We start from the raw sequence: 17,957 nt of genomic DNA on the forward strand, positions 1-17,957 counted from the left end.
TTACAATAGAGGAAGTGAGGAGAGCACTAGATAAAACGAGAGTAGGAAAAGCATCTGGTATGGATGGTGTGAGAGCTGAGATGTTGAAGGAAGGGGGTGTGACTGTACTTGAATGGTTGGTGAGATTGTTAATATATGTTTTGTGTTGTCAATGGTACCAGTAGATTGGGTTTGTGCATGTATTGTACCACTATATAAGGGTAAGGGAGATGTGCATGAGTGTTGTAATTTAAGAGGTATTAGTTTGTTGAGTGTAGTTGGAAAAGTGTATGGTATAGTACTGATTAATAGGATTAAGGATAAAATAGAGAATGCAATCTTAGAAGTACAGGGTGGTTTTAGAAGAGGTAGGGGTTGTATGAATCAGATTTTTACAGTTAGGCAGATATGCGAGAAATATTTAGCAAAAGGTAAGGAGGTGTATGTTGCGTTTATGGATCTAGAGAAAGCGTATGATAGAGTTGATAGGGAAGCAATGTGGAATGTGATGAGGTTATATGGAGTTGGTGGAAGGTTGTTGCAAGCAGTGAAAAGTTTCTACGAAGGTAGTAAAGCATGTGTCAGGATAGGAAATGAAGTGAGCAATTAGTTTCTGGTGAGAGTGGGGCTGAGACAGGGATGTGTGATGTTGCTGTGGTTGTTTAACTTGTATTGTTGATGGAGTGGTGAGAGTGGTGAATGCTCGAGTTCTTGGACGAGGATTAAAACTAGTAGACAAGAATGACCATGAATGGGAGGTAAATCAGTTGTTGTTTGTGGATGATACTGTACTGGTTGCAGACGCGGGAGAGATTCTTGGCCGATTAGTGACAGAATTTGGAAGGGTGTGTGAGAGAAGGAAGTTGAGTTAATGTGGGTAAGAGTAAGGTTATGAGATATACGAGAAGGGAAGGTGGTGCAAGGTTGAATGTTATGTTGAATGGAGAGTTACTTGAGGGGGTGGATCAGTTTAAGTACTTGGGGTCTGTTGTTGCAGCAAATGGTGGAGTGGAAGCAGATGTACATCGGAGAGTGAATGAAGGGTGCAAAGTGTTGGGGGCAGTTAAGGGAGTAGTAAAAAATAGAGGGTTGGGCATGAATGTAAAGACAGTTCTATACGAGAAAGTGATTGTACCAACTGTGATGTATGGATCGGAGTTGTGGGGAATGAAAGTGACGGAGAAACAGAAATTGAATGTGTTTGAGATGAAGTGTCTAAGGAGTATGGCTGGTGTATCTCGAGTAGATAGGGTTAAGAACAAAATGGTGAGGGTGAGAACGGGTGTAAAAAATGAGTTAGCAGCTAGAGTGGATATGAATGTGTTGAGGTGGTTTGGCCATGTTGAGAGAATGGAAAATAGCTGTCTGCTAAAGAAGGTGATGAATGCAAGAGTTGATGGGAGAAGTACAAGAGGAAGGCTAAGTTTTGGGTGGATGGATGGAGTGAAGAAAGCTCTGGGTGATAGGAGGATAGATGTGAGAGAGGCAAGAGAGCGTGCTAGAAATAGGAATGAATGGCGAGCAATTGTGACGCAGTTCCGGTAGGCCCTGCTACTTCCTCCGGTGCCTTAGATGACCGCGGAGGTAGCAGCAGTAGGGGATTCAGCGTTATGAAGCTTCATCTGTGGTGGATAATGGGGGAGGGTGGGCTGTGGCACCCTAGCAGTACCAGCCAAACTCGGTTGAGTCCCTTGTCAGGCTGGGAGGAACGTAGAGAGGAGAGGTCTCCTTTTTTGTTTCATTTGTTTGATGTCAGCTATCCCCCAAAATTGGGGGAAGTGCCTTGGTATATGTATGTATGTATATATATACACATATATATAAACTGTACAGTATATATACATATATATCATTATATATAATCTGAGTGGGAATATCTTAATGCATTGAAAGGGTATCGTGGCTTTGCAGCCTAGTTATTTGCAGATATCCATGTCATCAGTATTGCTAGTCAATTTTAAAATACTCAGACCATCAACTCAATCTCTACAGGGGGTATTCGTGTCTCATGACCTCCCTCATCAAAAAGTTTGATCCCCCTCTCCCTCCATCAAGTGAGAAAAATTACCTTTTTTGTTGGTAGGCAGTTTCAAAATATCCGGAGCATAGAGTGCTGAAAAAAATACTATCTGAAACAAATCAAATAATTTCAAGATGAATATGTGGTGCTCAACTCGATCATGGTTCCTGCGGAGGAAATTGGGTTGAAATGGCTCATGCAGTAACGTCCCTGACTGGTGAATGCCAGACTGGGGTTCGAGTCCCACTCAAACTCGTTACTTCCTTTGGTCGCTGTAACCTCACCATTCTTGGGAGCTAAGGATGGGAGTTTGGGGAAGCCTCTAAGTCTACATGTGAAGTCATCAGCAGCCACTGCCTGACCTTCTTTGGTCCTAGCTAGGGTGGAGAGGGGGCTTGGGTGCTGATCATATGTTTATTTCATCAGTCTCTAGGGCATTGTCCTGTATGATAGGGCACTGTCACTGACCCTTACCTCTATCATTCATGTGCAGCCTTTAAACCTTAAGTGAAGAGTCCTCAAATGGATCCCTTAAAAGCACCATGATGGTCACCTAGCTTGGCTTTTCCTGTGATTTACTCTAATAAGGTGATCAGGTTGATCAGTTAGACTTTTCCTTTCACATTATGTAAGAAACAATTAGGAGTTTTCTTGGGTAAAGGTGACTTGATACTTGTAGTGCATAAGACTTATTTGTTTTATGCTCTAGTAATATTGACTGGAAACCACACAGTATCTTTGCCCTAAAAAAGAACATAACCCAGACATTCTCATGAATGGGAAACATGTCTGCTTAGAAAGAAAAAATATGCCTGGCTAAGCATTGGTTTTAGTGTTAGTAATCGTTCTTAGTGAGTGCAAACAAATTCAACATTGGCGGTGCTGTGACAGGTTCAAGAGAACCTGAAATTGGGGTTTTCCTTTATAAAACACTGAGACCATACCTTATACACTGATACATTGGCCCTAAGGCAGAGAATACAGTATTTTTTGGCATTTCATGCTGTACTGGATTGACTATTGTAATCTTTACAGGGCTTTCCTTTGTCAAAGCCCTTCCTGTAATCATCCATTCCCAAATCTGTAACTTAGGAGATGGGTGACTGAAGCATAAAGAGAGATCATGCTCTGAAATATTTTCTAAGAACTTCAATCATTTCCAAGCAAATGAAGTACAGTGCTGTATTTAAAGTTCAGTTGCTACAAGAGTGAAATAGCAAACCCAACAAGCAAAGATAGCTACAATATAAGAATTATTACCCAAAGTCCCTTTGATATTATGTTACTACTCTGGCATTTCTAGACACAAGGAAACTGGTTTTCAAATGTCTTTTTCAGAACTATGGCAAGGTAGCAGGTAACATTTCCCACCTGATGACAGATCTGGATGTGAAATCCTACCTCTCTAAGACTGAGTCCATATTTAAAGCAAAAGACTATTTACTTATTTTTCTTATAATAGATACAGTAAACAATACCCAATTGCTGTGAAAAAATCCTAATGCTGTTGTCAAATAATCTTAAAAGATACTTTCCATAGGTGGGTCTTATGTAGGTATTCGTCTTGTATTATGGATATGAAATACTCTTTGTATAGAATCAAATAAAATATTTACATCATCATCAAGACTATTACCCAACTTCAATATTTTATGCAATAAATATAATGAAATAGCCTTACTGACTACAAAATCATATAAATATAAAGTACAAATGAATTTCAAAGGATTTCTCTATTTCCTAGCATTCAAACAATTATTTCAAAGTACGGTGACTTGAACTTCAATATAAATGTCTGACATGTTAGCTGGACCAACTAATTAGATCAACATGAAATTTGCTGCTAACTGCATAAACTTCCTTTGAATAAAATATACATACAATAACAACAAAACAAAGAGCATTTCATCATAATTTCCATTCTATCCTACAACTTTTCAAGTTGCCAACTACAATACTAGCAGGCCTGCGCAAGAAGAGAGTACAAGAAACATGAAAAAAAATCCAGGAAAACTTACTAGAGAGAACTAATAGAGAGTTTTAAAGAGTCCCTTTATAGAAGATAAAGTCGAATCATTCTGCTCCACTGGGTGCGTACCTGCCTTACTGTTAAGTTTATGGATGGTTAAATAATTCTTTGATCTAAAGTGATACAGCAATTCAAGGAATGGTCATTAGATTAGAATTAGTATAAACAATATATGAGTAATCTACACAATTTTGGAAACACCCAGATCCTTATATTTTCCAAGATAGTAAAGTTATGGTATATTAAATATACAGTAAATATGACAATTTACTTTCTAAAATAAGCAAACTTGAATACAGTATGAAAAGAAAAGAATCAAACACTTTTTTATCTAAATACATAAGAGGTTGTTCATAAAAGTGGCAAAAGGTATGCTCATTACCCTTTTTAAAAACTGGCTGGTTCCAAAATTGGGAAAAAGTACAGTTTCATACAGGAATTGTGAATCCTGCAAAAAGAACATCACTTACAAGCAACAGATATAGAGACTACAGCAGTAAAGATTAAGATATAAACTGTATTAGATAATGGTTACAATACGTCTCCAGTATTATCAGCAGTAAAGGTTCTTTGATATTCTAAAGGCTATTGATGTCTGTCAATAATGATAAAAACAATAGTAATAAAAAGTAATAAAAATAGTAACAAAAATAACATTGAGAGTGAAGATGATAATAATAACAGAGTAACAATAATAATATTTATAATAATAAGTTGAGTAACAATAATAATGGTTGTAACAATAAGTTGAACAAATTAGCTGACTCTGTTGTTGCATTAAGGGTTTAAGTATTTTTCTAATCTGTCTCATAAGTTTTTAAGTGTTCCTAGACCATCAGGTTTTTCATGCAATACTTTTGAAATCAATATTTTGTTACATCAGCATTATGAATGAAGCCTACATTATCAAAGTTTAACATTATGTTAGAAGTTTGATCCCCTTGTGGTTGTGTTATTCGTACATTATACTTTCAAAAGTTCATAGAAAGAATATGTGCCAACTAGTGCAACCATATAGAAAAAAGGCGAGGATTTATGAGAGGGTAGAGATGTGAATTCAGAGACGTGAATTCTAAACTTAGAGGTGTTTAAATACTATCCACAAGCCAGACCATGGTACCCTCTTTCTATACATGGTAATTATACAGGATACAGTGGTAATCATTACTCATTACTTGCAGATAACAGCATATTTAAATGTTATGTCTATTTACTGTCCTCAGAATAATCATTGATGTTACCCAGAAGAAATATGGATAGGTAATACATTGTATTACATTAGATTCTTAGTCTTGGACTAATATTAGTATACTGTATATTTCAACCATGAATTTTAGAAGTATGATAGGAAAAAATGAAAGAAAAGAAAACCGGAAATTTTTAGTTTTGGGGCATATGTCAATATAAAACCAGGCTTTAGAAGAGAGGCAACAGGTACATCAGTGGATTTTCTTAAAAAGTTTATCCAAAAAATAAAAAAATTAACGCAGTTGAGTTTGCAAATTCATTTGATCTAACTGCACTGATCAAGGATCTCCTTTTCAATAATAATAAAAACATAAAAAATGGAAATTGTTGTAAATATATGTAAAATTATGTGCATACCATAAATGGGTCAATGGTAGTTAGCCATCCCATTTAAAACCTATCTAAATATGCATCATCAAGGATGAGCACCAAATCTCAGTGCAGCATTTCTTTCCTCTTACTATCAATATCAACAGGCCCATTACCTAGAATCAAGGTACGTGTAAAACCCGTGCTAAAGATGATAAGTACTATTTTCTCTCAACTTTTGCCAAATATCTTGAGGAAAAACAAGAATTGTATACTGTTGGCTTCATAGGACCCTTGCAAATATTCTTCAGTTGCACCTATTTTTGGCCCTTGAACTCCTATTTTAATGACTATTAGACAAATTAGGACTGAACTGCACTGATCAAGCCAGTTTTATTCATCTGTAGAATAAAATATAAAATATGCCAAATAAACACAATAAAATATTGTACAAATAAAAAGTACCGGTAAATGTCTTTGACACTTTACAATTTTCTGTAATTAGCAAACAAAATCTACTTTGATAGAAACAAAACCTGAACTCGTATAGTACTGGAGACGAGTGAAATGAGAGCAAGATATTGAGAAAATAATGTAAATATTCAAACCTCAAAATGCAAATACCCCTAGACTCATGGAAATACATTTCATCTTAAAATGCAAACCCTTAACCAAGATAATTGAAAACTGTGTAATTCAATTCACAAGAAACATACCTAAACACTACTCTTAATATTCACATCAATAAAATGCAGAGCACATGAACTTTTGGCCTCTTGTGACTGCACATTAATCAATGGATGATAATCATTTGGTTAAACGTAAAAACATGTTCTTAGAAGTAACCTGATATTAGATAAAATATATCAAGTAATTGTATTACTGTCTATGGATATTCCATTTACTTCAATAGAATTCTTACCTCTGAGCATATACTTTTGTAATTATTATCATCGATTACAATGGAAATTTATCAATGCTTATGGAAAGAAATTGTTATATATTTCTGATATACACAGTATACTGTATTACAGACAATATTCCCCTTATGAGCATTTAATAATCATTGTTGTAACACATTAACAAATGGTATTTTATGATCTAATACTTCCAAATCATGAATGTCTCTTTCAAATCTTATTTCATTTTTATGAAGGAGACCATAAAAATAAGAAATCAATATCAGCTAGGTTGAGCAACCACAAAGAATTTGTGGTAGAAGTATCTGACCCTTCCCTGAGAAATAAATAACATGGACATTTCTCACCTTCGTAATGAGTTGTGGGTTCTCTTGACGCCTGTTCTTTGATGACTTTCTGGGAAGCTTTGATCCTTTCCATTTTCTCCTTAATTTTGTTAAGGACCTCCCTTTCTGCTGCTTGCTGCTCTGCTATTTCTTTTTGCATCAGCTCAGCAATGAGTTCAGCTCCTCTGTTATTTATATATGAAATTTCAAGTGGATTGAATAACTTACAACTACAATAACAATAATAATAAAAATAATAATAATAATAATAATAATAATAATACAGTATTAGTAATGAAAGAATTCATATATAAAATCAAACAAATCAGCCACTTCAATGCGTACTGAACAAAATATCCAGCATAGAAAAAATAACAGAAAAATCTTGCTGCTTTAACGAATAGTTTATAGTATTTAATTTAAATATACTCCTTCCAATATTGCCTACAGTTCTAATCAACTCCCATAATGTGGCTTGGTACTTCAGTGCTGAAATCAAGTCAGGAACAGATTCATCAAATACTGCTCCCTATTCTCCAAATATTCTTACATTGAAAGAGATACTGTTAAAAGTATGCCAAAATAGTAAACAGATTTCTAGATTCACAAGGTGGCCACATCAATTGATGCTCAACAATAAACATATAACTTTTTTTTTTCAATCTAGAGTGTCTGGCTTTTACAGAAAGTCAAATGGTCTTGCAACTTTGTAGTTTAGTACTAACAAGATTGTACTATGTGGGGGATGATATAAGTCTTGGAAAGTCTGAATGCAAAGGATGGTCAATTTCATGAAAAATGTTATCCATCATGCAAAATGAGCTAATTGAATAACTGTCAAGAGACTGATATTCCGATCATAGGTAAGAAACTTAATAGACTTCAAGTTTTTGTTCACCATTTCAAGATGAAAGTCATCTGTTAAACGATATTCAAAACGTGGAAAACTAAATTAATTGATGCATTTTCTCAGAATAAATAGGTCTCAATTATTTGAATAAATGTCTTAAAATCTTTTTCTTGAAAGGGTTCCTCAATAAGTCAATTTTTCTGCAACTAAAGAAGAGAAAGACTGGATATTTTTGTAAAAAGTAAATTTGCAATCAAGAATGACACCTGAAATTTCAAATGTAATTAGAGAAACATTTTAATATGAAAGATTTGCCCGGGGAGGCTTCAAAGTTCTAAATATATATGCAATCATACTTTGAGGTATGCAACGGTTCAACTTCATCCCCATAATTTTTACCAAGGATCAATTTTAATTAGATCTCTGTTAAGAGATCAACAACCTTATATCTACACACAGGAGTTGAGTAAAAAAAGAGTAGCATCATCTGCATAATTAATAAGCTTGTTTTCAAGGCCAAACCAAATTTTTAAATAAATTCAAAACATGGAGTCAAGAACACTATCCTATTGAAAAATTACATTAGTGATGAAAATGCAAATAAAAAACCTACAATGAATTAACATATTTATTAGAAGATATATTGAAAGACCAGAGTGTAGTAAGCATATTGCTGCCTAGTATTCAATATGAATTTAGTTCAATACATAAAAAGCTTTTATACTCCAGTATATGGGAAAATATATCAGACATACATATATGTATACTATATATAATAGCAGTTTTCTATCAAGAAGAAAGAACCAACTCTTGCCTCATGTCAACATAAACAGTTACCTAGCATGACTATGTTCTCATAAGTAAACCAGCCAAATAGCATACCCTCCAACTTTCTTACATTAAAATTTTCTATAGATTGGGAGTGTGATGAGATTAAATAAGTTCTATCCCTTTCCTGCATAGGTGTGGTTTAGCACTCATAAACTTTGGTTTCTAAAATGAGGCATTCATCTGTGCTTCTTATTCTAAGTTTTTAGAAACCAATGATTTTGTTTTGAAACGGGATGCCATTCCTAGGGTACGGGGAATGGCAGTGTATATTAAGACTTAGTACCATGCTATGAGTGTGGATGGCATGGGATTCAGATCATAATAGTTTGTGGCAGGCATATCAACTTTCATTTGTGTTCAATCTGTCAGAATTTAGACATGAATGATTCTATCTTTGATTATCTTCTTACCATTATGGGTAAGATACAAGGAGATAAGAGAAAGTCCTCTTTTGCATTCATAGGGGATTTCAACACTCATCACAGGGAGTTGCTAGACTCTGTTTCTCCTAGTGATTGCCATGGATTAAGAGCTTTGAACTTTGCCTCTGAATCAGGATGTAAGGAAATCATAACTGAAGCTACACACAGGTCTGTTAACTGCTTGGACCTAGTATGCACTGACTCCCCTAGTGTTGTAACAAGTATAGTAAGGTTAATTCTCCAGTTGGGAAGTCTGATCATACTTTGATCTCATTAGTGATCAAGACTGAGCGACCTATTTTTTATGTGACATACTGATGCAAGATATACAGCATATAAAATATAAAGCAGTTTGGAATGTCCTTTTGAGTTATCTTTTGTATTTGAATAAGTCAAAATTGCATAAGCATTAAGCCTATTCTCTTGAATGAGAATCTGGTCAACATAATTGATAGGCGTTTCCCTTCTCGTGTCTTAAAATACAGAGTAAAAGACAAACCAAGATTCAGTGATAACTGTAGACATTGTTATTTGGAGAAACAGAGATCTATCATCTTTGGAAAGGTAACAGATAAGATTTGACTAGGAATAACTATACTCAGCTTGGAGCTATTGCTCAGAGAGTTTATACAATTTGACCAAAAAAGAAACCCTTGACTTCATGTGTCTAAGGAAATATATAATTTCTTTACATTTCTGTATAACCCATGCTATGTTACTGACAAGTGGTTTTATATCTTTCGATGGTTATCTATCTTGGAATTATTACATAATCACTTCACAATAAATGTAAAGTTATTTTTACACATAGAAGCACAGTGTTTTACTATCATTTAGTGTAAAATGACAAAACCAATTTCTGAAAAATCATTATATATTGTAATCATTTCACATTGAATAGAAAGAATTTTTCAATTGTATAGTGAGTTAGAAGTGTGTTCATGAATTATTATCAAAGTGACACTGGATGGTCTGGCAAGACAGTTAATCCGGCAAGGCTCTGGAACCAATGGGGTGGAAAAATCGATAGTGTACCTGTAAAACCCAGGAACATACAGTAAGTGCTGGGCTACCTTAAATCTGTACTCTTTAGTGTAGACCTAACAGTTCCTCCTTTACTTACACCAGACGGCTCTGCCACTCACAGTCCAAAGGAAAAGGCAACCCTTTTGGGTGATGTGTTAGGCAGTAAGCAAAGTAATGAGAGAATAGATCTTCCTCATGCATGTTTTCCTAATGCTAAACTAAATAGTTTTTCTTTCCAGTCCAATGAAATTAAAAGACTCTTGATAGACCTTAATGCTTATTGTGGTGTAGACCCAAATGGAATTTTTCCTTTTTTTTTTATAAAGACCGCTGATTTCTTTGCTCCTAAATTGTCTGCTATTTTTGGCAAGTTAACTAGAAGAGGCTCTTTTGCACTTATTGGAGAATTGGTAATGTTATTCCATTAGGTAAATGTATTTGTGGTAGCTCTAGTCCTGCAGACTACCGTCCAATTTCCATTACTGCCATATTATCTAAAATTCTCGAATATCTTTTGGCAAAACATCTAAATAGGTATGCTAAAGGTAATAATCTGTTCCCTGATTAGCAATCTAGCTCTTAAAAGGCCTTGGATTATGCCCTTCATATGTTTTCCAGTGCTGTGCAGAAATCCTTAGATTGTGGTCAGGAAGTTTGTATGATTGGTATCAATTTAACTGCTGGCTTCAATTGTGTTGATCAATTGGCCATCGTTTTTAAACTCAAACAGTTCAGTGTAAGTAGGTCTTTTCTTAGCATCCTTATTGAATAAGAATTGTTGTTGATGGACACCATAGTGAGTTTAGGAATGTGATATCTGGTGTTTCTTAGGATAGTGTTCTTGGCCCAGTATTTTTCCTACAATATACAATGATATATGGTTAGGCCAAGAAAACAAGTTCATTGCATATGCAGATGATGCTACTCTCTGCATCAATGCCATCTCCTGAATGTAGATCCAGAGTTGCTGAATCCTTTAATAGAGATCTAACCGAAACTGGTGCATGATGTAAATTATGGGGCAAGAAGTTGAACGCTAACAAAACTCAAAATATGATAATAAGTAAATCGAGGGCAGTGGCTCCTCAATGTCCAGATCTCTCAATTGATAATGTTAAATATTCACAATTCCTTTCAAATTTTAAGTGTGATTCTTGATTGCAAATTTACTTTTGAGAAACACATTTGGCCTGTTTCTTCTTCAATTGCACAAAAAATTGGCATTTTGAAAAAGTCTATTAAGAATTTTGGTGATCAAACTATTTTGAAAAAATGTTTTAATTTGTTCATGATGCCTTATTTTGAGTATTGTTCTTTTGCCTGATCTTTAACTACTGACTCTCATCTTGATTTGTTGGACAAAAAATTGCTGCCAATTAAATTGCTTTTTCCTTATCTAGATAGTAATCTCTGGCATTGTTGCTCAGTTAGTTCTTTATGTATGTTACATAATATTTTTCATAATTCTGACCATCCTTTGTATTTGGATCTTCCCAGACTGTGACATCCTGTATGTAGTTCTAGGTATGCAGTTAGTTCTAAAAGTCTTGCCTTCTCCATCATAAGGCTCAATATTACACAGTATTCTCGAAGTTTTACTCCAGATTGTGGAATGATCTTCCTAATCTTGTAGTTGAATCTGTGGAACTTAAGAAGTTCACTTACAGTGATCATTTTTATGTTGAACAGGCTGACATGAATCTGTCTTCATAGTTTATATATGACATATCTATTTGAATGTTATTACTGCTCTTAAAATATTTTGTTCTTTATTCATTACTTTTCATACATAGTCTATTTTATTTCCTCATTTTCTTTCCTCACTATGCTATTTTTCCCTTTTGGAGCCTTGGACTTATACCATCCTGCTTTTCCAACTAGGGTTGTGGCTTAGCTGATGCTGATGATGATGATAGAGGAATAGTGAGACCTTGCCATTCCTTACACGAATATTATTAATAAAAAAAATTGTCCCCAGCACAAGACACAAAGAGACTGTAGATTATGATTGCCAAGAAAAAATTCCCTTACACCATCCACGCAGAAATTACTACTAAATTCAGGAGAACAAATCTTTAAATCACTAAAAAAAAAAAAAAAAAAAAAAACAAGCAGCATGTTATTGTCTGTAAACGCTAGTTGGTGTCATTACTTTAAGAGTGGCATTAGTATATTGGAAGAAAAGAAAACGGGAAATTCTCCATTTGGAAGGGATAACATTGACATGCAGTACCGGTGACTTCCTGTGACGAGAGCAATATGAACAACAGGAGAGGTTCATGGAAATAATATACAGTATACTGTAGTGTTGTACCTAATAAAAAAAAGGTAAAATGGTTATAAAAATAAGCTTTTCCACTGCAAAAATGTTCATTACCCAACATTAAACAGTAATAGTTGATAAGCAACCCCATTGAAAACACATATATTGTTTTGGAATACCTAAGTGTTTAAAACTATTTGTCTAATGATAAAGAAAGTTAATACCTAAAATATAGAGGCAGCAATGATCTAATACAAATACCAACCTTGAAGCCAAAATGGTCTGCGCTTTCATCTCGGTAACAAGATGCTGGAAGTAGAAGGAAGAGAAAAGTCTCCTCTGCATGAGCAAAAATCCAAAACATATGCCATCCCACATCAAACCCGCTTCAGATTTAGGGACTGTGCAGAAATCAGCTAGCTCTGTTTAGAAATTGAAAACATCAACAAAGATTGGAATAACTGTAATAAATCATGGGTTTGGGCTATTATCATATGCTATAATCATAATTTTTATTCCAAACATTCTGCGATTGATTAAAGATAATAGGTTAAAGATATGTTTAATAATCACCAAAATACAACTTTTGTTTTTACAAGAATCTTCATTTTTTACATATACATGGATGGCTTTTAATAATGTTTTGTTTGTTGAAGAGAAATAATCTTGTTCATTAAGTGATAAAGCAACAAATTCTGCAACAATCAGAGGTTTCATTTCTGGGTCAACCTGTGACGGCCGGTGAAAAGTCCTTCTATCTACCTTTTCTGATATAAATCTTCCAAATATACCAGAGAAAAATAAAAGCATGGAATGCAGAGGTTACTACCCTCGCGCGAGCACCTCGTGAGTGTCGTGTCTACATCGGGGGCGTGTGAGAACCACTATTCACAGGCTGTCTTCCAATTAGATAACTCCTTCATCAAAGGGAAGGGCCGTAACAAAGACCCCAGAAACCACACTTGCACCACGCCACCGCCACCTACACGAACACCCTCCAGGTCATCCTTTTGTTTTGGACTTGCCTGCAAAGTTGATATTTTTTTGCCCAGTGTTTTTCAAAGTGTTTGTCGTTAATTCAACATGACTGACGTTGCTACTTCACCTTTACCAATGTTAAGTACCATAGTTTGTTTTGACAGTTTATTGCAGTACCGAGCATTTGTTCTGTTTCCAGTATTGTGGATTTTAGTTTTGGAAGCGATTGGCCTGCCTCGGTATCGGCAGCCATTTTGGGTTGTGTTCGCTTCAGTAAATTTTCAAGTTATTATTACCCTTCTGGTACTCTGTCATCTAGGTTATATCACTTACGTTTTATGACCAATTTTATTATCATTATTTATTATTAGTTTTTACTATGGTATTTATTTGCTAGCAAGTCCAATTTGGACCTACGAAGAATAGCGATTTAGTGTTTGTTATAGTTTTGTACTCGCCTCAGGAAGGTGCTCGATTTAGACTATATCTTTGTTTATTTGTTATGTTGTCGTTATTCTTCGTTCTTGGTTATTACAATTACTAAGAAAAAGCAATCAATTTTATTATTTTTCTTATCATATTATTGTGTGATGTTGGTTTTTTATTATGTAACCTTGAGAGCGAGAGCATAGAGTGCTCGTTTTCTGTTCTACAGATACGAGTTACCACTTCTCTCGTTTTCTTTATTAGCTCGAGTAAGAGAGGTGGATTTCCCGTTTTCCGTTTTTTACGATCACGAATTATTCCTGCCTCCTCTTATTCTCCGAGTTGATGATATTACGTTTAATGATATACACGTTTTATTGATGTGGTTACTGTTAATATAGCCAGCACTAATAATAGGTTGCGTTAGTGTATGAGTCATTAATTGGGGTCGCTTTATGCCGACACCCTTAGCTCCGCCTTGAGTTATACTCCGCTATAATGGATACTCATTGGGTGAGAACTAGTCAGATATTTGGAGTGCAACGGTCAAATCCGGCACTCAGACTCCGGCTGCGGCCTTTTGCACTCGAACCTTTGTCATGATTGATCACAATTACATTATTACGGTCCCTTTTTTCATCGAATCTCCGGCTTCACTGGAGATAACACAGACATTCAGTATTGAGGAATGTTATCGTACCGCTGAGGGTCACGATTTCACGATGACGGACCTTTGTCACTGGTTCTCCGGTACAAACAGAGATCAATCAGACGATCAGAACCGGAGTTAACATTTTGATCAATCAGACGATCAAAACCAGGGTATGAACCCTTTTTCATGAATAATCACAATATCGTGATTACGGTCCCTTTCATCGAATCTCCGGCTTAACCGGATATCGTACAGGCGTTCAGCATTGAGGTTAATATTAGATTTCCTCTGATGTTCACGTTTTCACTATGACGGACCTTTGTCACCGGATCTCCGGTGGCAACAGAGATCACTCAGACCACGGGTGGCCAATCTTTGGTTTTAGCTGTAAAGGAAAGGATTTAACATGAATACAAAGTAAACTGTACTTACTTTAATGACACTTTGAATTTGCGTTGGTAATATTCATTAGCTATTCTTGAAAGTCCTAATGAAAATATATGAACATAATTAGCAATTTTAAAGTAATCATTCAATTTACTATCTTTGGGGTATAGTGCGACACTTGTAATCATGAAATGCGCCACTGTTGGCACATGCGCCATAGGTTGGCCACCCCCGACTCAGACGTTCAGAACCGGGGTTAACATTATTTTACCAATGAGGTTTATAGTTACATGTTATGTGGTTACTGGATATTAGTATTCTATTGATTCATCTGTTCACTGACCAGAGTCTCAAGGAACAGTAGATAGCCTCTCATGGCATGATTGGTTTCGACCTGGCTTTTCATTAGAAGGGGCTAGCGTTCGGTTCCAAGTACTGAGTGGAAATTTATTTATATTTGAACACGATGTTGTATGGATATTTATCCATATTTATACATAGTTAGAATTAAATATATGCATAAATATAGGCATAATTAATTTATTTCTATTTGAACACGATGTTGTATGGATATTTATCCATATTTATACATAGTTAGAATTAAATATATGCATAAATATAGGCATAATTAATTTATTTCTATTTGAACACGATGTTGTATGGATATTTATCCATATTTATACATAGTTAGAATTAAATATATGCATAAATATAGGCATTTTTATTAGTTATACGGCTGATCCCAGCCTGTGAATAGGATCACTAACCAAAGTTTCAAGGAACATCCAGACTTATGTCCCCTTTCTTTTACAGAAGGTCCGCCAACATGGTATGGTTCCCGGAGACATGCACGTTCTGCTACGAGCTGTCCTCGCTACTCCGGACCCATGATGTAAGTTGGTTCGAATATATTTCCTTTTGGTATCCTTTGGCGATGATTTAATTTGATCCGGATTAATGTATGCATTGCTTATTGAGGAGAGCGGTCTTCTCCTTCATCACTAATCCCCTCACTTCTTTCAGGATGATGATGAATCTCTCTGGCCAGCAAGAGAGGCTCTCCGCCCTTGGGTATCAAGGTTTGGAAGGAATGCTCCATCTAGAGGTCCCTATCTCCTCGGAGTGTCCTTTCTAAGGTTGGACGTCGACCCCATGGACGGGCAGGTAAGTGGGGATGAGTTTTGAGCCTTCAGCTTTGCAATTACCTGCGTCACCGACCTAGGACCCTCAAAGGATCCTGATGTTCATGTTACCTTGCATAAAACTGTGACTGCTAAAAGCAACACCTTCTAGGGAAAGCCAAGGGGCTATGATGGAGCTCAAAGATATGGTGGTGAGTCGGATCCGTTCAGGAACTCGGATGACTCCCCCTACAGCCCCAGGCCAGGCGTATCGAAGTAACCTCCTTCGATAAAAACAACGCATAGATATTTGCCTTACATGTTCCATATATAGATGGTACCATAACTCTGGATGGCATAGACGCCTGCCCTCTGGGGGACCTAGAATTTACTCTCAGGTACTAGAATTCCCATTCAACGGATTCGTTCGATTGAAAGAGCATGCCTTGGTTAGGTTAGACAAGGTACCGAAGGTAACAGTATTATTTCCTAAAGGGGAGGCCCGATCTGTTTGGACCAGGATGTTGTCGGTCTGGGGGGTACGATAATTCCAAGCTCACCCCACACAATGGGGAATACGCCATATCTACAGATGCTCTCATTGTTGCCTTGCCTATTATGGATAAATAGACAGGTCTTACTATTCAAGCTGACAAAGAAGGTTCGGCCATACCGGCTCATAAAGAGCCGGACCCCACCCCGGGGAGACCCTAGCCTCGATTTATCCCACTGAGACTTTGTTTCGGATATTCAGGAAGAACCAATCTCTGCCCTTCCAATTCGACCTACACGTTTGGTGGTCTGATCGGGTTAGTTGTGGGAAATACGTTCTGTCTAAGGCCTCTATCAGACAGGAATCGAGCAGGCTGATAGTTCCTCCTGATGAGGTGAAACCCTCTTCCCTCAGGAGGAGGTGAACAAGGTTCTACAAGATGATACGAGAGCAATCCAAAATTGCCCACTCACTGCCAGAAAGAAGGTTGAAGACCAAAAGCAAGCTTTCTTCAAGAAGATGCAGAGAGTTGCCCTCTACAAAACGAAACGGGGTCACTGCCATCAATAGTCAGTTACCCACTCGACATCACAGTCTTCCTCTGATTCGTCGGCTATGCATCCGGATCCCCTAGGTTCACTCCCTCACAACGAGGTAGTCCCGGTAGGGGAGAGACTTTACCACTTTCAAGACCATTGGACCTTCGGTCCGTGGGCTCATAGCATAATCCCTAAAGGTTTGAAGTGGAAATGGCCACAAGGTCCTCCTCCTCCACCAGTAACCCTCTCCCAGAAATCCACTCCCATCCTGAAAGAGTACACCACAGAGTTACTCAAGAAGAAAGCAATCAAACGGGACCGATCACCGAAGTTCCAAGGCCACCTGTTCACAATTCCGAAGAAAGGCTTGTCGGCATTGAGAGTGGACCGGGACTTGTCAAAGCTAAACTCTTACATTCTTTGCGACAAGTTCCGGATGTTGACTATCTCTCAGGTACGGACCTTACTTTCCCGTGGGGCCGTCACCACCTCTGTCGATCTTACCGACGACTATTAGCATGTGCCTATAGCTCGAAACCTCTCTTCTTATCTGGGTTTCCGCCTAGGCAGGAAAGCCTTTGCGCTCAAGAAATGCCCTTCGGCCTCAACATTGATCCCAGGATATTCACGAAACTGAGAGAGACAGTGTTAGAACAACTCAGGAATCAAGAGATACAGATCATTGCTTATCTGGATGGTTGGCCCATTTGGGCCCGGTCAGCCATAGAAGGCAACAGAGCTATGAAGGAAGTACTTCGAATTCTCGACAACCTGTGATTTCGGGTCAATCTCCAAAAGTCTCGCCTGCAACCATCAGGCCACTTAGATTGGTTAGACATTCAGTGGTACCTTTCGAAGCACACGTTGTCTCTCCCTTCCAAAAAGGTAAGAGGAATAGCTTCCAAGATCAAGAATTTTCTCAAACACAAACAGGTGTCCAGAAGAACCTTAGAAAGTATCATCGGTCTTCTCCAATTCACTCCAATAACAGGTCTCCTATTAAATGCCAAACTCAAAGACATCAATCGAGTTTGGAGAAAGAGAGCTACAGTACCGTTAAGAGACAAGGTCTCAAAGATCCCCTCTGTCTTGAAAATGAGACTGCGCCCATGGTCCGAACCGAAGAACCTCTCCAAAT

At 36.9% G+C, this 17,957-nt stretch overlaps 1 protein-coding gene across 1 annotated transcript in view; it reads right to left on the bottom strand.

Moving 5' to 3' along the window:
* LOC137623592 (piezo-type mechanosensitive ion channel component-like) overlaps positions 1–17,957 on the bottom strand; it is a 375,321-nt gene that overhangs the window by 76,997 nt on the left and 280,367 nt on the right. Inside the window, exons 29-30 of the mRNA XM_068354425.1 lie at positions 12,489–12,645; positions 6,853–7,016 (exon numbers count right to left, since the gene is read on the bottom strand). Of these exons, the coding sequence (XP_068210526.1) occupies positions 6,853–7,016; positions 12,489–12,645 (321 nt within the window). The remainder of the gene's footprint in view (positions 1–6,852; positions 7,017–12,488; positions 12,646–17,957) is intronic.

This window comes from Palaemon carinicauda, chromosome 30 (genome assembly GCF_036898095.1).
Source record: "Palaemon carinicauda isolate YSFRI2023 chromosome 30, ASM3689809v2, whole genome shotgun sequence".
In the NCBI taxonomy this organism is placed as follows: domain Eukaryota; kingdom Metazoa; phylum Arthropoda; class Malacostraca; order Decapoda; family Palaemonidae; genus Palaemon; species Palaemon carinicauda.